General features: G+C 37.0%; 1 protein-coding gene across 5 annotated transcripts in view; it reads right to left on the bottom strand.

Moving 5' to 3' along the window:
- The window catches only part of Senp6 (SUMO specific peptidase 6), a 79703-nt gene that overhangs the window by 39288 nt on the left and 13602 nt on the right, over positions 1-26813 (bottom strand). Inside the window, exons 2-7 of one of the 5 annotated variants that reach the window (XM_021206477.2) lie at positions 21477-21570; positions 18905-18962; positions 16386-16531; positions 14986-15090; positions 10322-10342; positions 5142-5212 (exon numbers count right to left, since the gene is read on the bottom strand). In XM_021206477.2, the coding sequence (XP_021062136.1) occupies positions 5142-5212; positions 10322-10342; positions 14986-15090; positions 16386-16531; positions 18905-18962; positions 21477-21570 (495 nt within the window). Of the gene's footprint in view, positions 1-5141; positions 5213-10321; positions 10343-14985; positions 15091-16385; positions 16532-18904; positions 18963-21476; positions 21571-26813 lie in introns of those variants that run through there. The other 4 variants (XM_021206478.2, XM_021206479.2, XM_029543673.1 and 1 more) reach the window with 4 other exon arrangements.

Raw genomic sequence — 26813 nt, 5'->3', positions numbered from 1 at the left:
CCTCCCCCCTTGATCACTAATTGAGAAAATGCCCCACAGCTGGATCTCAGAGGCATTTCCCCAACTGAAGCTCCTTTCTCTGTGATAACTCCAGCCTGTGTCAAGTTGACACACAAAACCAGCCAGTACAGTACATAAACACAGGTGTCTAGACTATAACAACTTACTTGTAAAATTAATTTACAGCAAAATAGTCTAAAACCATGACGCTCAACAGGATATGGGCTCTGAGTACTTGAAAGGCCAGGACAGACCAGACTAGCTAACTAAGTGTGCTATAAAGAAAACCCTCCATCTCTTTAGTCAACATGCTGCTTCCAACTTGTTTTATTTTATTTTGAGACAGGGTTTCACTATATAGCCTTGGTTCACCTGGAACTCACTACATAGACCAGGTTGGCATTGAACTCACAGCAATCTATCTGCTTCTGCTGTCCAAGTACTGGGATTCAAGACTTGTGATATCAGGCCCTACTCAGATTTTTTTTTAATTAAACTCAATAATGCACATAAAGGAAAAAATCCTTTCCTCATAAACAAATTTTCACTAGATTTTATAAGGGGAAATGTGCATTACTCCACTCAGATTTTCTGCCAAATGCTTCTTATATACAAATACTATTTAAAATATAAGTAAATATAACAGTGTGCATAACATTTTAAATTGAGCATACTGTCTTCTACTTTGTATATGAGAAGGGCCTAATTACAAGACTTCTGATGACTAGAATTTGCAAATGCCTGTCACCTGGAAGAAATGTAGTAATTAAACTTTTATTGTGTGCACATCTGCCTGTATTTTAAATCATTTCTAGATTGCTTATGTTGCCCAATATACTATAAAAGCTATGTAAGTAGCTATTTTACAGTGCCATTTAGTAAATTAAAACAAACAAGAAGAAGGTAAATGTTCAAGACTGATCTAATTTTGACAGACACAATTTTCCTTTATCAAATATAATTGATCATTGTGGCTGAAATCTGTAGGTGTGAATTCCAAAGTTATGGAGGCTCACTACACTCGGATAGAAAGGTGATATTAAGTGTTTAAGTAACCATAAAATGGACTGAGTGAATATGAGAGGATACTTTCTTTGTACATGTGAATTAAGCAGTGATTTATCAGTTGACTGTCATTGTAATCCTAAGACATAATTGTATAAAATATGTAATTAAAATGTATATATTCAAAGATAGCATATAATGCCAACTAGTTCTAAACTTTTAGAGAAATATTAAAAACAGTTACAAAATGAAAAGGAAGCTTAAGGAGCAAAATGAACAGCAGAGGGGTATGGGTAGCTTATTGTATCATTATATAGATGTTATTCTATGTGCTTGGAAAAGTTATTACCAAACAAAACAAACAACAACAAATCCAATATGAATTGACAAAACCTAAAATATTCACACTTTATAGTTTATGAGCATTAACTTAGTTCATGAGACTGAACTCAGAAGTTCAATCCACAAAGTGGATTATCTTCTAGACTTTGCACATGGGATGTGACACTTGGGTTACACACACACACACACACACACACACACACACACACACTAATAAATAAACATAAAAAGTGTAAAACTAAATCATTTTACATGTCAGGAACCTAATTTTTATTTACATTTTAAAATTCATTTGACGGTAGTGGTGGTAACATGTATAATGTGTTTGAGTACAAGCATGTGCACACCATGGTGCACACATGGAGGGCAGTCTTGAAGTCAAGACTCACCTTCCACCTTTAAGAATATGAGAGATTAAATTCAGGTTGTCTAACATAAGTACTCGAGTATTTTTTTCCACTGCCCTCATCTTGTTAGTACCATGGCGATTTCTTTTAAAAGGCAAAAATATTCCAGGAACTATGATAGAAACATGACTGCAGTCTCCAAAGGAAATACTAAATTGAATGTGATTTTCATGCAGCATTCTATTCAATCTGCTAGTATCATATAACCAAGCATTGATCTGGAGGGCTCCATACCTCTAATATAACTGAAGAAAAGAGGTAGCACCTCAATGTAACTTTTATATTCCTCTCAGAATGTCTACAGCTTTGGGCTGAAGTAGTTCTGCCGGTAGAGTGCTTACGTGGCATACACAAAGCTCTGGGTCTGATACCCACCACTACAGAAGACAAGAGTCACTCTAGGATATGAGACTCTTAAACACTTCTCCCAAAAATGCTTATAATTTAAATATGCAAACATTTTCCTGCAATTTGTAAGTACTGCCAATAATGCAAAATAAATAAAAACAGAAAATTACCATTAGACAAAAATCAACGACTGTTGCATGAATGAGGAACAGGTTCATCAGAACCCACTAATGAAGCTATAGATGATGGTGCAATCCTATAATCCCAGCAGTCCAGGACAGAAAACAGAATTGATCATGGGTAGTTTGAGGCTGAGCCATATGAGGCTGTCTGAAAAGTTCAACACTCCTCCCCTCAACACTCACCAATGGATGCTAAATTTAAGGCCAAAGAGGAATTCTCTAGTACCTCAGAATTATCAAAGACCTTTACTGAGTACCAAAGGAAAAGCTAATTTTACAGTGATGAAGGTTGGAGTGACTACTCTGACTATAACAAAGTGATTGTGACTAACATCACCAGTATCAAACACATCAAATTCATGTAACTCCTGATATGATGCACTGGAAAAGGTGCATCATTTCTGTAAATGCTGTCAGAAACCAGCAGAGGTGCAGTTTTAGCTTACAAATCGCCAAACACAAACCAAACCAAGGGGCATTACAAAAGCAACTCACCTATACTCATCGAAATTATCTAGAAACCTAAAAAAATACAACTAATTGCAATGTGGAAAGGGCATGAATGAAAAATGTTTACTTGTGAACAAGGTCAACAGCTTAGCAAATAATCTTAAAATGAGACAGACCTGTGGTGGCATATGCCAAAAAAATCCCATCACTCAGAAGGCTAAGGCAGAAGATCAATAGTTTGAACTAACTTGAGCTATACAGAGTCCTATGCTGGCCTAGACTATGTAATGAAACCCTGTGTCAAAAAGCAAACAACAAAACACAATGAACAAATAAGCAAACACCTTATACTAATCTTCATTTTGACAAGTATCGAATAAAAAAGGTATAGCAAGAATGAAGAATAAATAGGAACCATTTTGTTCCTTTTGCAACTTTAATTATTATACTCTACAATTATTTCAAAGTGAAAAACAAAGAAAATCAAAGACTATCCCTAATCCCCTAGTGAGTAGTATTCGGTGGTGGTTTGTTTGTCTGTCTGGTTGCTTGAGACAGGGTCTTACTATACAGCTTTGGATAGCCTGAACTTACTAGGGGGCCCAGACTGGCCCCAAACTGAGATCTACCTACCTCTGCCTTCAGAATGCTGGGATGTTAGATGTGTGCTACAATGCCTAGCTGAATATTGTTGGATATTAATGAATATTGTTGAGTAAACTGCAGGTATTCTAACAGACTGGCTAAATGGCATCTAAAATGTGGGTCTACTCTGCTTCTCTGAAACTCATTTATCAGATGAGAATAGTTTTGTACATTTTTCTTTGAAGATCAAACTAACTTTATACTTTGACCTGGGTTAAGCCTGGGCAAGTAATTCAGTGCTTATATGGAACCATTTGCTGTTCTGTACAAAATATAGGTATAAAATTTAAATTTAGAGGAATCTTCCACAAGAAATAGGACATAACTAAGTAACAAATGTAATGTATTTAACGTAGCAAGTGGAATGGAGTCAGTGTTCAATAAAAAATGAAAGTGTAACAGAATGGATGTTGCTAAACTCAATTTATTAACGTAACTGCACACTGCAAAGTATATAATTCAAATTTGAAGTGAATAATACAAGATAATAAGATGGAACTGAGCATGAAAAATTTTAATCACAGTGGTATATTCAATGCATGTACCAAGTTTGGAATTAGGAATCATCATGTTTTTGTTAAAGACTGAAGTATTAATTAAAGATTAGCTACAGCTTTAAAATAGTTTTATATTTAATAGTATCAGTTTTATATTAATGCACAAATAACATGTACTTCTCATGCAGAATCATTAAGACGTGGCTTGTCTGTAAACAAGTAGGACACATGTTAAGCAAACTATGATATAAGGACTGTGCAGATGACCAGACTAAGTGCCCAGCACCCATGTTACATAGCTCATAACTTCCTTATATTGTAGCTATAGTTCTAGGAGTATATGAAGCTTCCTGCCTCTATAGGCAGCAGTACAAATGCATACACCTCACAGACACATGTACACGCAAAGTTAAAATTAACAAAAATCAATCTAATAAACAAACAATCCATTCTAGATTGGGCTTAGCAACACACACCTTTAAATTCCTTCCACCTCAGAGATTAAGGGAGAAAGATTAAAGACAGCTGAAACAGAGAAACCTTGATCTCAGAACAATAAACAGAAATGATGCTGAGCTGGCACGATGGCTCCGAGACTAAAAGCACTTGCAGTGCAAACTCAACCACTGGAGTTATGTGCCAGGATGCATAAAAAAGAAAAACTGAGGAGAGTGTGCATCTGTAATCCCAGCACTCACTCCTAAAGTGGGGTGACAAGGGGAGGGAGGGAGTGGCCTGGACACTCATGGGCCAGTAATGCTGGAGTACACAGTGGGGCAGACTGCCTCAACAAGGGAAAGGAAAACGTTGTCTTCTGACCACCACACAGAGCCTATTGAATCCAATTCCATATACCCATTAAAATAAATAAAATAAAATGACTATTTTATATAAGGAAAATCAATTTGTTGGTGAAATACATGATATGTGTTATTTGCGCATTAATATAAAACTGATACTATTAAATATAAAACTATTTTAAAGCTGTAGCTAATCTTTAATTAATACTTCAATCTTTAACAAAAATGTAACATAATCCAAGGATTTTAAGCTATACTCACCTAATTGTACAACCATCTAACAATATAAGACCACAGTTAAAAATTTTAAAAAATATGAAATCTGTTATAAAGTAATAGTTTTCAACATGATTTCTAGTAGGTTCCAGAGTATTCTGAAGCTAGTATCTATATTCTCTCTTTTTGTACTTCTCATGCAGTAATTCAAAATCCTTCACAGGTTAACAAACAAAACTGTATACTCACCTCCACCTTGGCCATGACTTAACATTATAGGGTTGTTTTCAGCTTTGTGGACATGAGGTGGGTATTCTTTCCTACAAGAGGAAATTTTTATGATTTCATTTAAATAGAAAATGAAGTTTTCAAAATGACAAAGTCAAACACTTAAAATACATTTATTCAGAGAAACCATAGCTTGTCATGTTAAAAATTGATGGTATAAGCCGGGCGTGGTGGCGCACGCCTTTAATCCCAGCACCTGGGAGGCAGAGGCAGGTGGATTTCTGAGTTCGAGGCCAGCCTGGTCTACAAAGTGAGTTCCAGGACAGCCAGGGCTACACAGAGAAACCCTGTCTCGAAAAACAGAAAACAAAACAAACAAACAAAAAAAAATGATGGTATAAAAAATAAATTCAAGGGCTGGTGAGATGGCTCAGTGGGTAAGAGCACCCAACTTCTCTTCCAAAGGTGCAGAGTTCAAATCCCAGCAACCACATGGTGGCTCACAACCATCCTTAACAAGATCTGACTCCCTCTTCTGGAGTGTCTGAAGAGAGCTACAGTGTACTTACATATAATAAATAAATAAATAAATTAATTAATTAATTAATTCAAATTATTGGTCTTTCAAGAAAGTCTTTAATTTTTTGTTTTTTAGAAAAATGCCTCACTTTTCCCATTTATGGTCTCAAACTGCCTAATATAAGTGACCCTCGAGGAGCCGGTACTCCAGACACTCACTACCTTTTGCCAGTTTTTCTTTTTTTTTTCTTTCTTTTTTTTTTTTTACTTTGGAAGCTATATATTTATTCCTTAAATGTAAAATTTAGACCTTTTCTCTTGAAACTGCCTTTTAACCAATTTATGACATTCACATTAAAAATACTGTCAGTTTGAACAAATTACCCAACAGAATACCACCCATTTTTTTTGTTATTTAAAAAATAATCAATGAATAAAGTAAATATTGGCAAAAAATGAATATTAAATAAAACTAGTCTTGAAGACGATGGTAATATCAGAACAAAAATGTAGCAAACAAATCCATGGATTATAGAACAAGTGATGTCTAGCCCTTATCGTGTCATGGGACATTATAGCCAGAAATACACTTGTCTAAACATATTAAACTATTCTGTCAAACAATATACAGTTAGTTATCATTATTTTAGAAGGGGCCTCATTATATAGCACAGTCTACCTTCAAACATGCAATCCTCCTGCCTTCGTGCTGGAAGTACAATTATAAGCCACCGCCCTTGGTTCAACATAGACCATATAATAAACCTAACTTGAGTAAGTAAATGTCCTAGATAGTATACTTCTGTAAATCTAGCATGCTAATTTTGAGAAAAACCAAGCACGTTGTGTCTAGGATCGAGAGAAAAATCACCATAGAAAGAAAAAGAAGCCCTAACTCAGGAGTTAGAACAGATACCTTCCAAGCCTGGGTAAGTATATTCAAATACTCATTTTCTATCAGCAGGAAGTTAAAGAAGCTATACTATTTATGTATAAAGGTTCACACTAGTGTTCAGTAGTTTCTATTCAGTTAAGAGCAATGTAATTCATTGATTATATAAATCACAAATGAATACTTTCAAGGATTTAATATTTCCTCATAATACTCAAAATATGAATGACAAAGAAAATATTACTAATAGGAGACGGTAATGTATCTGTAAGAGCAATGAGCAGACAATGAATACTATGTGCCAATACCAATGTTCAAAAGTTTACTATTAACTCCATATTCTCTTGATAACCTTGCAAGCTATACATTATCAACATTTTTATAGATGAAAAAGTTAAGGGACAATAAAATTAATTAGCTGGTCCATAGTCCCACAATTATAAAATGACAATTTTAGAACTGAATCCCAGCAAACTGTGTCAGCAATAATGACACAATGACTAGAGCAGTACCAGGAACATGTGAACAATTTTTACTCTGCTAAGATTTAAAAATCTGTAATGACATAAATTGTAAGGGTAGGAAAAAGACTTGCCTTTCATGTAGTGGTAGCAATGATATGAAGAAAAGAAAGCTGGAGATTTAGCTCGATGGATGCTAGTTTGCCTAGCCTGCACAAAGTCCTGAGTTGGATTCCTGCACTGTATAGTGTGTGTGTGTGTGTGTGTGTGTGTATGTATGTATGTAGCACTCAAGAGGTAGAGACAGGAGGACCATAAGTTGAAGTTCAAGGTTAGGACTAGAGATGGTTCAGCAGTTACATGAAATCTTAACTTCTCTTGCAGAAGTTCTCATGCATACACTCACCTACAGCTCCAGCTACTGGAAGAATTGGAAGAGTCAATACTTCCAACCTCCAAAGATACCTGTGCTCATGTGCCCATACCAAAGGAAAATACACATAATACATATAATTATTAATAATCATAAATCATAAAAAAGTCAAGGTCATTTCAACTACATAAAATGCTAAGCCAGTCTGGGATATATAAAGACAATTGTACCAAAGAAAAAGGAGGGCTAATAGCCTTGCTAGCTAGCTTTCATAGTGCAGGAAAGTAATAACTAGGAAGGAAAATTATCACTGACACTTGTTATGAACCCTATGAGCTATATATCATACCAATCTGTCCTGCAGAACATACCCAAGGGCGCAACAGTGGGATGAAGTTACTGGGGCACCCAACTCTTTGCTGGTTAGGTTTGAGGTTCTCTGCACGGGGGGGTGGGGTGGGGGGTGGGTGGCTCACACCTGATACTACAGACCTGGTCAAAAGGAAGGTCACAGGTCCTGGTAGGTAACCTACTGCTGATGGCTTGCCACATAAACATAAAATCAGCCAGCTTTCTCAATATGTTTATACACACTATATACCCATAGGACAGAGCTGCCGCAGCCTTGTCCAGAGAAGTTTCTACTTGTAATAGATAACTGTTAATACAGAGACTCACCAATGACCAAAGTGTTAAGAATAAGTGACTGTTGAGTGTTCAGCTCTAAACATGACACTTGCACACACTCTACACGCACACTCTATCTCACATAACGGGCTTAGGAAACACTGGGGAAAGTTGTAGAAGAATACAAGAGGTGGAGAATGGGGAGTAGTGGGGTGAAATGTTATTTTTCTGGGCATAAGAGGGCAGTTTGCACTCATGAACTCACAGTAGTGGAGTTTACCTAAATGAGACCTGCAGAAGCGTGGGCCCATCAACATTCCATCATGGAAGGGAAAGAACTCATGGAGACCCCTCTCTCCTTAAGGAGCCATGAGTAGTTAATGGTTACTGGGGAAAGGGCCAATAGTGTATCTTAGTGTAGTAGCTAGTGGTGAGTTGTCCTTGCTTAGGTAAAAAATCCCTCACCTATGCTCACGCAAGCAATTCAATTAAATGCAGTGGGCTGGGCATGTCAGTGGGGGTGGGGAGGATAGAAGAGGAGGAGGGAAGGGAGGAAGAAGGGAGGAGGGGAGAGAAGAGAGGAGGTAGGTAGGCTCATGTTAGGAAGAGGAGGTTGGGAAAGAAGAAAAGATAATGGGGGGAGATCAGTTCATACTGCATATGTATAAAATTGTGAGTCAATTTTAAATGTTCAAAATCCACTTTTGTAAAAGCCACATTTTCAGCATCTAGCTCAGCATGGTGGCACCTGCCTGTAAGCCCAGGTTCTAGCTCAGCATGGCAGCACATGCCTGTCATCCCAGCAGCAGGGAAGGCACAAGGGTCAGGAGTTCAAAGTCAAATGCAGCTTCACAGTAAGGTTAAGGCCAACATGAAAATCAACCTTAAAAAGTATGATGGGCTCCTAACTATACTATATTAAACTTAAAATATACATGTTTCATATTAAAATGATACATACAATAAGAAAGCCGGAAGAAAATACGGTAATACTGCTACTGTAATTCTGTCTCCCATTTTTTTAAAATATGGGCAACAGACACAGTAAATATTTTGAAATGCTGAATTGAATATCATTAACAAAACTCCACAACTATTAAGTCATAAGCACTCTGAAAAATAAAATGTATATACTGTACAGTAAGCTATGTATGCTCTTTGCAATTTGACACTCTGTTCTACCATGCGTTGCTAGTAAGAATGAATACATGATTATCATGTAATACCCACAATGCTAAAACGTGTTACAATATATATTTTCTTGTATTCCGGACTTCATAGCTGTTTCCAAATCTTCCTGCATGCTTTAACACAAGAAAAATAAACTGCTCTTGAATTGTACTAAAATGCAGGCATAGCTGGGTGGTGGTGGCGCATGTCTTTAATCCCACACTTGGGAGGCAGAGGCAGGCAGATTTCTGAGTTCAAGGCCAGCCTGGTCTACAGAGTGAGTTCCAGGACAGCCAGGGGAAACCCTGTCTCCAAAAAAAAAAAAAAAAAAAAAAGCAGGCATAAAAACATTCCTCAAGCTTAACATAAAAATGTTTCCATATGCATCCCAGAGATCAAACTCAGTTTGTCAAGCTTATTGGCAAGCACCTATCCCTGTGATGTCTCTCTCACGGCCCAGACTGAGCTTGTACAACTCGGATCCTACTGCCTCAGCCTCCCTCTCTCTCAAGTACTCAGAGTACAGGTTGTAAACCACTACAGCTGGCCTACCTTGGCCTTCTGTTTTTTATTCTAAAGCTACCATTTTCCCCCTTACTATATATACACTTGGCAACAAATTCAGTCCACACTCAAAGGATAGCAATATTTACATACTTCATTTAGAATTATTCTATAAGAAAAAGTTGGCCCCCAGTCCAGTTTACACAGCATGCTAAATTATACTGCAAATCTAACCCAGTCTAGTGACTTCCAGGACACAGACAAGTCGTCTTGCTATTCATATTTAGCTCACACTGTCCTTGATCTCCTGTTCCTCATGTCTTAGCTTACTCATGTCTTCCTGGCACAAAGATTTTGATGATTTAACTGAAACCTTACTATTAAGGCACTGAAAATTTTATTTTTAAAGAACACTAGTGAGACATCAGTATAAATAGAATATAATATTAATATTATAACCATCCATGCAATAACATATGCACTGAGAATTATACTGAAACATCACCCACATACCAAAATATTGCAATGTACTATTAATCGGTTTCCTGTCATTAAATAGTAAGCTTTAGTGATGAACTCCAATTCAGGGTAATATTCAAAGCAAATAAGCTGTTATTTTATTGCTACACCCACATTCTAATTTCATTAAGCTTACCTTTCTTTTCGGTCCTGATTGCTTAAAACATGAAAAAGAAAAAAATGTGAGAGGAGACTTCATTGTTGATATGTCATTGCAGTTGTAATTATTGCAGTTAACAAGGCAAAACTATTAATATGAGCAATTTGTTTTAACAATATTTTGCATATACTATGTTTTTTTTTCAATTGTCACCAACATAAAATAATTTAAGTAGTCACATATTTAACAGGAAAACATGGATGCACAAAACCATGAAAATTCTCAAAAGGGTTTTACTTATAAAGATTTAATAACAATTATTTTTATGACAGTCAATAGATATAATTTTCAAGAAATGACATTTCCTGGAAGTTATAAAAAATTCCAATAATTTTAAATTTATTATATCAGATACAAAGTTTTTAAGGCTAAAACTTGTTTAACATAACAGTCTTAGCATAAATATTTTATTTTATCTAGTATACAAGACAAAGCCTAGACTTATAATCATATTCTTATCACAAAGTTGTGGAGAACCACAAGTCATGGAAACTCCAGAAACCATGAGATACATTAGAGTTACACTACAGTCTTGAGTTTACAATAAAACTCCCATTCTGAAACTATTGTTCCTCATCATAGAAAGGCTTAGATGTTCAAACTGTAAGTAAGACGTAAATAACAAAATCTTGAAACTAGAGTATCTCATTCCTCTCCTGGGAGCACACAAGTAAGCTAACACTACAATCCAGCAAATTAGGAAAAAAAGCATTGTAAATTCCCTAAGAGCAGCACTCAAAAAGACACATTAAAACTGTTCTCATAGTGAAGAAACAATGTATCTACACTAATCCATCTTAAACTTTATCTTCCCTACAAAATATATCTGTCAAGTGACAAGAAAATATCGCATTCCTATTAAAGTCAAGGAAATATAAACACACAAGTTCAAACAAACTAGTCTCTGTCTGTCTCTGTCTCTCCGTCTCTATCTCTTAGCTACAGTCCCAGGAAACGTTAAGCACCTAAGTGAGATACTTCTAACATCAAAATGTTGATTCCAAGAGGTAAACAGAGTTTAGAACTCTGTTGTTTCTAAAACTCACCTGTACAAACCCAGAAAGTGTAGATGCTAGAACAAAGATAAAGACATAGGATTGGTTCTTCCTGATAAACCAAGAGATGTAGGAAGAGAAAACTATTACTACCTCTGTTTTCTTATCCATGAGGAAATTACATTTTAGAGACAAAGAACATCACTTAGTGGGAGTAAAAAAAAAAATCCCATGTTCCATCCTCAGCAACACACAGATTCATACAATATACTCACAACACACACATACACACAGTGTCTAATTTACAAGTATTCACGAGAAGCTTCAATGTATATACTATCAAATCTCGCTCCAGAAGGGGTGTATATATAAAAATAGAGTAAACACATTAATAACCTCGGACTTGAAAGTATCAGAGTTTTTGACCACTTCATACAAAATGGAAAAGTTTCTTTTAACTAAGGCTGTACTAGTAATCTTAAAAACAGCTCTGAGGTTAGAGCTGATATTGCTCTCACAGAGGACCCAAGTTTGACTTCTGGTTCCCATATCAGGGATGCACAACTGCCTACCATTAAGGTTCCAGAGGACCTAGTACCTCTGCTGGCTCAGAGCACTTGTGGATGCATAGCTCACACAAACACATAATTAAAAACAAAACAAAAATAAATCTTAAAATAAAAACTTCAAAATAAAGGGAAAAAAATAAACACTGGTTTAATTCTGATATTTTTGAATTGATTTAGGACTTTAAAACTTCACCCAAGGTGGAGTTATCCATTAGTAATTAAATCTTACTTATTCTAGGACCCAGTTTATCATGTATGGTTTTGTATGTTCTGTTTTGCATTTTTTAAGGGGGGGTGCCTATAAGAAAAGATATCAACAAAGGCTGGCCTCTAACTCATGATTCTAGTACTTTTAGGCTCCTAAGCAGTAAATTACAGACATGTACCATACCTCACTGCAGTAAACATGTTTTTAAAGACATTTATTTACTTCCCCCTTAGAAGGTTCTTTTTTTTAAGTCAGTCCTTTAAAGAAAGCTAAGAAAATTTTTTGATCAGAAAATGAAATTACAAATAAAACAAAAACTATAAAATGTGCTAGGTTTTACGTCTGCTTAAATAGAGTAGAGTGAAGCTGCAATGAAAAGACACACAATGCCTGCAGTTCGTTTTTCTATTACCTTCCTGAGCACTGTAGTGCATGAGTCTATCTTTAACACAGAAAGAACTTTTGGAATAGCAGTAAGAATGAGAAAGTTAATCATCTGCCCCAATGATATAAAACTGATGTAATATTCAACAATCTTCCTTCATGCCCTTTTCAGATTTAAAAAAAAAAAAAACTAATAAACTTCCTTAAAAACTACTAATTACGATCATGTGGGTCTAACTTAAAAAAAAAAAGCCCCAATACTCTCCAAAAACTGTTCTGTGAACTACCAAACTGGCAACATTTTTTTAGATTTCAAATTAAGACTTAAGAAAACAACAACATTTAAGAGGAATCAGAAAAGACAATCCTTTTATCTTTAGGCCTCTCAACTGTGCTCCGTGCCTCTGAAGCACACTCACAGTTAAATGCCCTTGCAGCACAGCACGGCTCTGCTCTGGGATATTCTCACACTTAGTTTACATAGCTGTGCTACTGAACAAACCTAAGCCTCTGTGTGCTAGGGGTGGAGAGGTGCTAGGGATAAAAGTTAGAGCCATATGTTTGACACAGTTCTCCCTATGCAGTAACCCTGACTCGCCTTAAACTCACTCGCCCAGATGTCCTCAAATCCATGGGATTTTTTCTGCCTCAGCTGGATCCTGAGTGCTGAGAGTATAGGCATAGGCCACACATATGGATTCATTTATCCGCCTTCCTGTCCTTAATAATAAATCATTAGTAAATGGTGGGACTTTGCCATAGTAGTCTTTCAATACGCTGTTCTTCATCTACACCCATTTTGTAAAATACAAAGCACTTTGCTTTTTGAAGGAATAAAACCAAGAGGAACTTTCAATGACTAGACTTTGAACTTCAAAATCCTTTAAAAGCCAGGTCACATAATTTTTAAAAATAAATATAAAAACTAAATTTAAAAAAGTGTGTTTACTCTTATACAGATTGAGACAAACATGAGCAGATGGTCCTGCTCATTTGAATCTTTAAAGTTTTCTTTACTGCTCCTAAGCACTCTGGTCAAATATTTTGACTCTTGTAATATGAATAAATTCCAGGGGGCTGAAGAGACAGCTCAGCAGTTAAGAGCACTGCCTGCTCTTCCGAAGATCCTGAGTTTAAATCCCAGCAACCACACGGTGGCTCACAACCATCTGTAATGAGATCTGATGCCCTCTTCTGGTATGTCTGAAGACAGCTACAGTGTACTTATTAATTAAATCTTTGGGCCGGAGCCAGCAGGGACTGAGCGAGCAGGGCTGACCAGAGCGACCAGAGGTCCTAAATTCAATTCCCAGCAACCACATGAAGGCTCACAACCATCTGTACAGCTATATACATAAAATAAATAAATAAATCTTAAAAAAAAAAAGTTAGTTCCAGTTACCAAAAACCATTGGTCTTCAAACATCATTTGATCTTCTAAATATCACTACACATACAAGGTACAATAAGGCAAGACCTAGGATAAAACAAAACACAAGCCAGCCTTCTGACCTGGATCTTTCTGTGTGACCACACATCTTACTTTTGATCCTTGGTCCTTACGTTAGAGCCCCATGCTGGCAAAGGAGCCTGCACTGTTTGTGCACCCTACATTACATAAAGCAAATTATTGGTATGATCAGTAAATTATCTCTTTTGAATTGAATTTCTTAAGAATCTTATGTGAAAACTACAGTGAAACATTTTAAAAACCAAAAGGAGAAAATCACCTTAAATTATGAGAAAGATTTAAAAATTTTAAGTTAAAGATCTATTCTAGTAAATCATCATACAAAGCAAGTTTCTAAAGTTTGAAAAAGTGTTTTGAATAAATAACAAGCTTAAAAATAAAGATCACCAAGTAAACTGTACACCAAATATAAATGTTATCAGTTATAATACAGTATTTACGGTGTAACGGCTAACTCCTAAGGTCAAAGAATTTTGAATCAAATGAAAGGAAATAATAACATTCTAAAAATGATTCTGAAATAGTTCAAAATCATTTAAACCTTTTCCCAATATTACTTTCAATACTTTAAGGATGAAACAGTATTGTCAACATCAGTGAAAACTCCTAAATTTATAAAAACAACCAAATACTTAAAATTAATAGAATTTGCTTGATACACTGAAATCTTATACAACAAGAAAAATAATAAAAATTAGTTTTGCTCCTTAGGTCAACTACCAGTAGTACAGTTCAATCCAATACAGTAAGATCAGTATTATGTATTGGCTTCATTAAATATCTTCTTAGACCTAAAAAGTAATACAACAAATGGCTCATATTTTAAATTCTCCTCAAAAACATGAGTTTCTAAAAAGGAAATATAAAATAATCAAAATATAACAGTTCTCATGAATTATTTTGAAGATATACTTAAAGACAATGGAAACTGCCAAGTCCCACACATAAAAGGGGTGTGAAATCTTCTATTTAAAAAGAGGGAATCACACAGTCAAAGACTATGAGGCCCTCACCTCTGAGCCGCCGTTCTGATGCCTGGCGTCTGTGTGTGAGCATGATGGAAGCGCCTCCCATGAACCACAGTTCCAGAACATAATGCCGTAGCTGGTGTGTTTTCACTGCACAGAAAGAGAGAGAGAGAGAGAGAGAGAGAGAGAGAGAAAGAATAGTTTGAACAGGTAAAAAATTGTATACACATTGACAAAAATACCATTTAAAATCCGAGTGCAAACCCAAATTGTACACTAAAATTAAAACAACAACAACAACAACAAAAAAGCCCAATTAAGCATCTAGAGTTGTCCACTAGGAGATGTTCTAATATCTTTTCAAGTATTTCCAAACTCCTCAAGGGAAAAGAATAACTTGGATAGTAGAGTGGAAGTCCAAAGTCTAAAACTTTAATTCTGCTACTAAATTGAAAGTTACTTGATGTTTCTAGATCTTACTTAGCTATCTATATAGAAATAAAGTAGAAACAAAAGAGTAATTTTATGGGATGTTACTGATATTAATAAATAGCTTAGTCCTAGGATAACAATAATATACTACCACAGCTACTAGGAAAAGAACATTTTATCTGAAGAAGAGGAATAAAATCTTTTAAGAGAAAAACAAGACCGTTGTTGAGATGATCTGAACTAGGATATGCTATTATGGGGTTTCAGACTTCTAAGATTGTGACTGAATTTCTACTTATGTTAAAGAAAATACATGAGATGTCGCACACTAAAATCCTAATTCAGAACTGAAGAGATGGCTCAGAGAATAAGTGCTTGAGAACTTGAATTCAGATCCCTAGCATTCTTGTAAAAAGCAAGACTCGGGTTGGAGAGATGGCTCAGCGGTTAAGAGCGCCAACTACTCTTATGAAGGTCGAGAGTTCAAATCCCAGCAACCACATGGTAGCTCACAACCATCTGTAATGAGATCTGATGCCCTCTTCTGGGGTGTCTGAAGACAGCTACAGTGTACTTACATATAATAAATAAATAAATTAAAAAAAAAAAAAAAAAGCAAGACTCAAAACTGCATGTGGACCCCAGCACTGCCAAGGTTAGGACATATAGATCAAAGGGCCTCACTGGTTAAAAAAGATTTGCTGAAACAGCAAACTAAAGGTTCAGTGAGAAACCATGTCTCAAAAAAAATTAAGGTATAGGCTATCTTTAACCAGCATTCACACACACACACACACACACACACACACACACACACACACACACACAGATGCTTGGAAAAAAAAATTTTTTTAAGATTCAAAGAATCTATGCAACCCACCAACAAATTCGAAAGAAATTTGAATTTGACCACAAATGTAGTTTAGCTTCTAGTGTTAAACTCTTTCTTTACTTTCTCTATAGTGAAACACATCTTTCTATTTTTAAAGAATTTATTCAACTTTTAAATGTACCTCAGTTTCTTATTGTTGCTTAACATGTTAAGTCCAATTGGGTTGCCTTTCAAAGTTTTAAAGCTGTCACTCTTGTTCCGCCTTACATAAGTCTTCAAGATGAAATCACCAGAACTAGTAGCGACAATTTCAGATCTCCGACTTAACTGCAAAAGGATCCACAGATGTTAAAGAGTCAATATATACCATCATGTGATAATTTACCAACAATATCTCAAACTCATTAGTTTAAAAAACAAGCACACAAGGTGGAGGCAGGAGGATCACAATTTCAAGGCCAGCCCTGGCTACACATTTAAAAAGCCAGTTAGATGGCTGGATAGGCAAAGATACCACCAAGTCCAACAAATGGGAGTTTGGACCCCAAGGCTTAAAAGACAAGTTCTTCTCTAACCTACACACACACATGCACACACGCACATGTACACATACACACAAATATAATCACACAATTTAAATGTTAATAGAGGAAAATGGCCTCTAACTTCAGCACTCTAGAGACTGGGAAGTAGTCAAGATGGCTGCCACAAATGTCAGAGCAGCCTGGTCTACACAGTGAGCTCCAGGTCAGGCCAGGCTAGCACAGTGAAACTACCTCAAAGAAAGAAAAAGAGAAATGGGAAGAAGAAAGAAGAGAAGGGAAGGCAGCATAGGGAAGGAAAGGGATGGAAAAGAAAACTGGCCGCACAGCTGCTAGAGACAGAGGGAAGGGGATGGGGAGAAGACAGCAACAGGACAGACCTGAGTGGAAATAGTTTGGTCTTTTTCTTCTAAAGACAGTGAAGTTGTGAAAGGAACAGGGAATATATTATTTTTCTTTTCATATAAATCTCCTCCAAAATACTTAGAAAATTAAGATAATAGGTCTTGGGCTAGTTTTCTCTCTACAAAGCAAAACAAAAAACAAAACAATAATAATAAAAAAAACACCCTAAGATTTCCACTATTTGACAGGCTTACTGCTATCAATAGAACAGTACTGCAAAATGTGTCTTTGCCTCAGCATCCAAGTTTCTACATCAATACAAACTGAGGTAATGTCTGTGCCTTCACAGGTACAAACATCAACATAAACACACTGACAACAAAAGCCTGGTGTGAACCCTAACATTTAACCACCCTATCTTTGGTACATTCTCTGAACAAGATGCTTTCCGACACTACAGTCCTCAGTTCTTTTCTTTTAATAGGTATGAGTGTTTGCCCAAATACATGTTAGGTGTACTGTGTGGGAAACTGAGGCTAGAAGAGGCACTGGATCTCATGGACCTGGAGTTATAGACAGTAAGTCATGTGAGCTATTGTGTGGGTGCTTGGAACTGAAGTCCTCTGTAAGAACAGCAAGTGCTCTTAACCACCACACTATCTCTCCAGCTCCAGTTATCAGTCCTAAGTGATAATTTCTTCAAACATACATACATACATACATACATACATACACAGACACACACATAACTAGCTTACTAATTTTGTTTATATTATCTAATTGCCAATTTCGAGTATGTAGTTCCCTTCTTCAAATAGGCATAGCAAGCAGTTTACACCCATCTTACCTTGGCCTTATCTAATATCTTCCTCCCTTTTCCTCCTTTAAAAAAACATTCTTAGCCCAGCAGTGATGGCACATGCCTTTGATCCCCAGCACTCAGGAGGCAGAGGCTGGAAGATCTGGGTTTGAGGCCAGCCTGATCTACAGAGTGAGGCACAGGACAGCCAGGGTTACACAGAGAAACCCTGTTTCAAAATCCACTAAACAAACCAAGCCAAACCATCATGGCCTTACTATGGGATCTAGTGTAGGATTGTAGAGTATATGCTTGGCATGCACAAAGTCCTGGAGATTCCCAGTTCTGGTCCTCACGTCTGCAGAGCAAACACTTCCCACTAAGACATCTCCCCATTCCCAGAGCTATTTTCTATGGCGTCTTATAGATGGCCTTACAAACTCCAAGTGAAAGAAGACTAGAAAACTGTGTATAGTGTACTACCAACCACAGAAGGGAGCGGGGCCCGGAGGACTCCTGGGAAGTCTGCCTCTACTTCTCTGCTTCCTAGCAGCCAGGGGATGAGAGTCTCCAGATGCCAGATGCTTCCACAATGCCATTACAGACCCAAACGACCATGCACAAAAACAAACCTGAGCCAAAAGAAATCTTTCTCTTTTATTAAGCTCATTTAGCTATTTTTTATGCCGGTGGGAAGCCTAACTAAGACACATTTGTAGATAAACAAACAAAAAAATTCATAACTATTTGTGTCTGAAGTCAGGAAGGGGAGCACTGGGGCTGGAGGAGGCTTACAGTAAAAAATATAAAAATCCTTTAAAAACAACACAGTCCCTACTCTGTAGCCTTGAACTCACCATACAGACCGAGCTGGCCTTGAACTTGTGGCAAGCCTCCCTCCATTGACTCTTAAATGCCAGGATTACAAAGTACCACACCCAGCCAATTTTTTTAAAATAACTGTTTTTGGGTATGTATTACAAAAGAAAAATTAATTTTTAAAGCAACACTTGCCTTTTTTCCTTTTGAGATTTCAGAATCCTCATCTTCTACACTGAGTAGATTTGCCCCACTACACAGAAAATAAAGGAAGAAAACTTAAGCAACAGTCACAGTCAAAGCTGCTTTGTCTTTACAGCTCATCTAACTGAGGGAATTAGCAAACTCTGCTGCAAAGGCTCAGGCAGTCAAACAATTTAGGCTTCCCATATAGTAACTATATACATGCTCTCTGTAACATCCTTGCCACAACAGCAGGGAAATAACTATAACATTATACAGCTGGCTGTTTCCCAACACAATCATGAACAAATCTAGGAAATGGGCAAAAAAAATCTAGTCTGCTGACCCCCACCTTAAATGAGCATATGCTCTCGTTTTTCAGGCTATAGACTTTATATATAATCTATATGTTCAGCTGTCATTTAGAGCTGAACTGAGAAGTTACAGAAGCAGAGCACCATCAAGGGAAGGAAAGTTAGCTAAGGAAAACTGAGCACGCCAATCCCGGGACAGTCACAGCATCCGTCACCCTTGCAGCTATCAACCCTCCCCTCGAACCTCAGCTACCACGCTGCTGCTGCTGCTGCTGCTGCTACAGTAACCGCTCACAGGCCATCTCAACACAACCATAACTGAATTGAAAAAATGCAGTCTAGCCAGGCGGGGGTGGCGCATGCCTTTAATCCCAGTACTGGGGAGGTAGAGGCAGGCGGATTTCTGAGTTCGAGGCCAGCCTGGTCTACAAAGTGAGTTCCAGGACAGCCAGGGCCACACAGAGAAACCCCGTATCAAAAAAACATAAATGAAAACAAAAACAAAACAAAACAAACAACCCCCCCAAAAAAGAAAAAATGCAGTCTGTACACGAGATGCACAAGATGGCACCTTATAGATCATTTAAAAGCTAATCATAGGAGCCGAGCGTGGTGGTGCACGCCTTTTAATCCAAGCACTCGGGAGGCAGAAGCAGACGGATTTCTGAGTTTGAGGCCAGCCTGGTCTACAGAGTGAGTTCCAGGACAGCCAGTGCTATACAAGAAAAACCCTGTCTCAAAAACAAAACAAAACAAACAAACAAAAAAAGATAATCATAGTAAACCTTACAGAACAGAAATCAAACTTATCTTTTAGATAATTCCGCTATATGCAAGGTATTTGTAATAAACTTCAAGCTATTTATAATAAAAATGTAATGTTATATTTCATTATTATGTTATATACCAATATTATTAATATAAAAATTCTTATAAAATTTTATTAAAATGTCTGAAAGGTAAAATCTTTGTCATAATTTTATATTTAGTACCATCTTTCAAAACTATATAAATACCAAATTTAAAAATAATTTTTAAAAGGGGTAGGTAAGATGACCATAGAACACTAATCTTATTGAAATAAATTTATCATTTCTAACTTTTCTTTCAGATAAAATTACTTAAAATAGTGAATGTAAAATACCCCAAATATTAACCCAACATAGTTGAATGATAACTTGTATAAAGATTTCTTTCTAAAAAGCTGGGTGTGATGAAGTAAATCTAACAAGTCTAACACTAAAGAAGCTCGGGAGTTTAGCTAAAAACTCAGGATGCTCTGAGCTATACAGTAAGTTCCAGGCTAGCCTGGGCTACAGAGTGAGACTCCCAAAAAACTAGGAAAACAAAACTTCTAAAAATATATTTATAGATGCAGTAGCTCACACCTTTAATCCTAGCAACCGGCAGGCAGAAGTCGACAGATCTCTTGTGAATCTGAGCCCAGCCTGGTCTAGAGTTTTAAGACAGCTGGGGTTGTTATACTGAGAAACCCTGTCTTGAAAAACCAAAACATAAAAATAACAGTAAAAATATATTTATTGTCCTGCCAAAATTTTTATATTTACATGCCTCTGAGGTTGTTTCTTTTGGACAATAGGAAAAAAGTAAATAAACTAAGAGCTTAAAAATAATAGATTATTATATTATAGGAAAGTACTATTATAATTCATATTACAGGCAATGGATGTATTTGGTGGAAAAGCACTTTCCTAGGTAAGGCCCTGAATTTGGCCTACAGTATTTCTAAAAATCCACAATAAAACTCACTCCTGTGTTGTAAAATTTCATACTGAATCTATTTAAGTACATGAACCGAGTATGACACTGCTTCTACTCCATTGGGACAACGCCTACTCATACTATTTAGACTGGTGCTGCTTTCCCTGGTGAAAATCGGATCCAAGGTCAAAGCAGTGATCACAGGGTTCACAAGTAGAAAACAAAGAAAATAGAAGACTTAATCTTTCATACAAAATTCAGAGGCTTGACAAACTGGCTTTTCAAATTGTTCCCAGAAAAGGTTGCCTTTTCAAAAGTAGAAGAGGTTTACCTTAGTTTGAAAACTTGTCAAGTCATTTTTCAATCATTAGAAAACATTATACATACATTTTCAAGACTGAAAAATAAGCAAAAGTATTTACCAATAAAATATTGCTTTATCTTTTCTTACTGTAAAAATATTGTATTTTTAAAATTCCACAAAATATGAATTGATTTTCTAATGAAAAGTTTCATTCATAGGAAATATCGAAGGAAGAAATCCTTACTCTTTATCTGCATCTCCTTCACTTTCTTCTTCATGATCAAAGCTCCAATTATTTTTAAAGCCTCCATCCCTCTTAGATTCTGATCTAGCCAAAGCTGAAATAAAACAAACTGAAATAAGTACTCATTAATGTAACTATTAAATATAAGAAATGTGAGCAATTCCCAAACTATTCTAAACTATTTTAATTTGATGTTTTTCTATTTTTAAAAACTATTTTCTTCAAGAGAAAAAAAAAATTAAAAGCTGGTTTGCACCCGCACACATGCACATGTGTGTCCCCTACAGAAACTTAAGTTGATAAAACATAAAATGGGGGCAGGGCATACATGTATATATGAACTATGATTTTAGGAACTAGTCCCTCTAATTTAATTTTTTTCCTTCTCATGAGAACTATATTCAGATCACTAATACTTGTTAGACTCAACAACCTCTGCCTTTTAACCGAAGAAAAACAAAAAAATAAGACCTTGTGTGTTAGCAAGACAGTTAATTTGATAACCAGAAAACTCTATATCAGGACACCAAAGATACTCATTAGGAAATACAGAACAAAGAGAGAAGGGAGAAATGAATGGAGCCACATGACAAAAGTCTAATATCACAGAGTTTGAGCTAAGATTAAGTTCAGGATCTTAGTGTTACAAGAGGTCAGACTCACCCAAAGGACAGGAAAAAGAAAACTACAACTAGTTTTTTAGAAGGTACAGGGATACTGTGATAGCTTACCCTTGGATCTAAACTTGTCAGTTGAGTACTGAGGACAAAGGGTATCTATCTACAAGTCTGGTGGGAAAGTGGAAACTAAGTGAGGAAGTACTTACCCACTATGCTACAGACACTCAATCCCCAGCACCATTAAAAACAAACAGGCAAAGTAAAAAAATAAAGTATATCTACCAGCTGTATCCAGCCACTGGCTATAGCCCAGAATAATCATGAATGCAGCTCAAAATTGTAAACTTACTTAAAACATTAAGATTTTTTTTAAAAAGATTTATTTATCATGTATATATTTATCATATATATTTATGTATGCCTGAAGCCATTAGAGAGAAGCAGATCTCATTGTAGATAGTTGTGAGCCACCATGTGGTTGCTGGAATTTGAACTCAGGACATGTGGAAGACCAGCCAGTGCTCTTAACCTCTGAACTATCTCTCCAGCCTGAGATTATTTTTGCATTAAAAAAAAAGTTATCTTAATTTCATGGTTCTAAGGATGACCTTTAAAGGCAATAATTTCAGGTTAAATGTCAAAGGGCTAGGATGCATCTAAGTATTTTTGACTCTCCAACATTCAGATTTTCCCCCTTCCAACTTAAGGATAGATTATCATAGTTCAAATAAAAGGCAGGCAACCTATAAATCTTGGCATCTTCCCAGAGAAGAAAAATGGAGACAAGAAGGAGGATAAAGCTATGTTGTTTGAGTTAAGTTAGCATGTAGGTCAGCCACACAACAGCTAAGTAGCAGGGAGGCAGGTTTAAGAGAAACAGTAAGAAAGTATAAAGTCCAGAAAGAGCCTACTTAGCTCTGGCCAGCATCCAAAAGAAAGAGACAGAAAAGAAAAAGTTACACTTTCCCAGTCAAGACTCAGAAAGGCAGGCCCAGCTGAATCTCCTGAAGGATCGTAGGGACTGTCCCAAATTCAGATTTTTAAAATCCCACTCCCAATCGATTAGTGGTAAGAAAAGGAACTTTGAAGACACAGGGCAGAATCTATAGCAATGGGATCAATCCTATAAAAGACCCAGGGAAGTTGTTTTACCCTTTCACCAGGATAGTCGTAAGTTACTATCTGTGAGAAAGCAAGATGCTTCCAGATATTGATTCTGGGTATTCTGATTTGTCTTCCAGCCTCTAGCACTGAGAAACTCATCTAGAGTTGGGTACAGTGTTGCATTCCAGTCATCCCAGCACTGGGAGACTCAGAAAAATTACAAGTTTATGGCTAGCCTGGGCTACAGAGAGTTTGAGCCAGTCTTAGCTACATATTAAAGCGCCCTCCCAACTCCCAAAAGTCAACAAACTATGTAATCCGTGAAACTTTGATACAGCATCCCAAACAGACTAAGCAGAGCATTACTAATCACAAACCCTCAATTACTAATGGTTGAGAGCAGAATTTTCATGATCTAAGGGATACAGGAGTCCATAATTAAAACAGCTTCCTTTTTAGTCTCAGGTACCTGTGTGACAAAGGGCCATCAGTATTTGAAAGCACTGCAAATTAGACACCCCAGTATGCGGCTTTCTTTAGAAGTTGGCCTGTCACAAATTTGACTTACTGTGAGCACTAGTTCTAGTTGTCCACCTAATAGAATCTAGACTATTGTGAGAAGAGGTTCATAAGAGGTTATCTAGATTAGTTGCCTATGGGAATATCTAGGGAGAATGGCTTGATTGTGCTAATTGAGGTGGGGAGGACCCACCCACTCTAGAGGGCACCATATCCTGTTTTGGGGTCCTGTAGTATATAGGAATGGAAAAAACTGAACACAAGCATTTTCTCTCTGCTCTTAACTGGATGTGACTAGGTGCCTTAAGTTCCTGCTAGACCTTATGTCCAAGCAACCCCAGATTGTAATTGTGAGCTAAATTAACCCCTTTTCTCTCCTAAACTGCTTTCGTCAGCAATCAAACTAAACTGGGACACTTAACAAGTACAAAGGAAAAGTGTACCTTGAGCACCAAGGCTAAAAGTCAAACTAACTTAGAGTATCATTCAAATGAGACACGCATACAGGACATCAAGGACCTTTGTTCCTTCCATTCGGTTTCATGAACATAATACCCAAAGAAGGCAGCAAGGCAGCACTCAGCCTTGTTGAGAATGTCAGTAAAGACTTCAACAATAAATGCTCAAGTTTTTAAAACACCAGAGACTACAGAGAAAGCTCAGTTGTTAAAAGTACTTGCTGATCAATCATGAGGAACAGAATTTGAATCCCTGTAACCCCAAACTCCTAAGTGGGCAGAAACAGGAGGGCTGCTGGGGCTTGGTGCCTACTAAAATAGCTGAGGAAATGCAAACCCCAGGTTCAGGCAGAGACCTGGTGAACAGTGATTAAGACCTTCAACAACTTTTTCAGAACTAATGCACACACAGGAGCCATGTACAAGCACAATACACACATACAAATATGTGTGTTATAAAATATAACACACATATATATATAAGTTAGAAAATATATATAATATATATAATATATAATATATATAATAATATATAACAATATATAATAAAAATATATATAATATATAATAATATATAATAATGTATAATATATAATATATAATAATATATATATAATAATATATAATATATAATATATATTATTATATATATATGTTAGAAAAAATAAAAACATAAAACTACAGAACTGGTTATATATAACCTATCAAATAAAGGACACATTTTCCTTAGAAAAATTTTCAAAATCATGTTATGAACATACCAAAAATTTCTTCAGAATAGGCTAGACTTGTTAACTCACTCCCCCCACCTCAGCCCACCCCAATTTAAAGAGGAGAAAGAAAGCAAAGTAAACAAAAAAAAACAATAGGCAGTAGAGAAACCCAACACACACTTGCACACCAGTGCCAAAGACATCATCAATAGTGCTATCTTCTTCATAGTGTCTAACCAACCTCTCATACACCATGACAGTAAAAGCTCCACAGTTCTCCACTGTCCTTCCCTAGAACTCCGAATGACAATTTAGCCATCAAGAACAATCAGAGGAGCCTCCAAAAGAGACATTCAATAAAAGACCTACTCAGGACTTCTTCAAAAAGAGATTAAGAAACTGTCAAGAGACCTGAGTAAGTAGACATAGTGACACAGGCTGAGGCAGGACAGTCACTGTGAATTTGAGACCATCCAGGTCTACAAAGTCAATGCTATGCAGTAAGACCTGGAGAGTTAAGTCAATCAGTCAAGTCTCTTTTTCTTTTTCTTTAAAAAAAAAAAAAAACCTGGATATTTTCTTTATTTACATTTCAAATGTTATCCCTTAACTCCCTCCCTCTATCTTCTCCCCTCTCCCCCTGCTTACCTACCCACCCACTCCCACTTCCTGGCCCTGGCATTCCCCCCACACTGTGGCTTAGAGCCTTCACAGGACCAAGAGCCTCTCTTCCCATTGATGTCCGACTAGGCCATCCTCTGCTACATATGCAGCTGGAGCCATGAGTTCCACCATGAGTACTCTTTGGTTGGTGGTTTAGTCCCTGGGAACTCTGGGGGTACTGGTTGGCTCATATTGTTGTTCCGCCTATGGAGCTGCAAACCCCTGCAGCTCCTTGGGTCCTTTCTCTAGCTCTTTCATTGGGAACCCTGTGCTCAGTCCAATGGAAGCTGTGAGCATCCACATCTGTATTTGTCAGGCACTGGCAGTGCCTCTCAGGAGACAGCTACATCAGGTTCCTGTCAGCAAGCTCTTGTTGGCATTCACAATAGTGTCTGGGTTTGGTGATTGTATGGGATGGATCCCCAGGTGGAGCAGTCTCAGAATGGTCATGCCTTCAGTCTCTGCTCTACACTTTGTCTCTGTAACTCCTCCCATGGATATTTTGTTTCCCCTTCTAAGAAGGATCTAAGTATCCACACTTTGGTCTTCCTTCTTGAGTTTCATGTGGTTTGTGGATTGTATCTTGGGTATTCAGTCAGTCAGTTTCTGTGTCTATCTTTCTCTCCTCCACTACTTTCCTCCTTGTCAGTTTGTCAAGGAAAGAAATATGTGTAAGTTTAAATCCGGAGTCAACACTGAAAGGTGACTGGTGGCTTTTGAGTGTTCAAAGGAAACTTCTTGCTCAGCATGAAACAACAGGAAAGGCCCTGAGTACAAGATCTCAGCCACCCAAGTCTCCACATTGTAAAATCTCAAAACTTACCCTATAGCCTGAACTCAGAGGACAGCTCAAAGGATGCCCACCACCTAGGGAAGGGTTTCACTAAAGTCAGCCTGGAAAGCACAGAGGCTGACATAACTGTGGTCCAAAGGGGTGAAAGGCCATCTGAAGCTAGCAACAGAACTTGACATTGTCCATGTTCCGTTCTCACCCAGTAGTTTTTCGGGCATGCTTTCAAAGATGCAAGATTGAATGGGTCATGGAGTCTACCTCCATGGTTCCAGAGAGCCACAAAACTCACATAATGTGAGGGAGCATCAGAGACCTGGCCCCTGGGTGAAGCTGTGAAAGTGATGGTTAGGTTGCAGTGGAGACCAAAGAATATTGCAGATATCAGGACTATCAACATCCACCAACCAAAAGCTGCGGGTAAGGAGCAGAGCTGGCTAAAGAGGGGTTATGTCAGCCAGGCGTGGTGG

This window comes from Mus pahari, chromosome 10 (assembly GCF_900095145.1).
Source record: "Mus pahari chromosome 10, PAHARI_EIJ_v1.1, whole genome shotgun sequence".
Classification (NCBI taxonomy): Eukaryota; Metazoa; Chordata; class Mammalia; order Rodentia; family Muridae; genus Mus; species Mus pahari.
The sequence above is the reverse complement of the archived record's forward strand: the minus strand, read 5'-3'. Positions and strand labels throughout refer to the sequence as shown.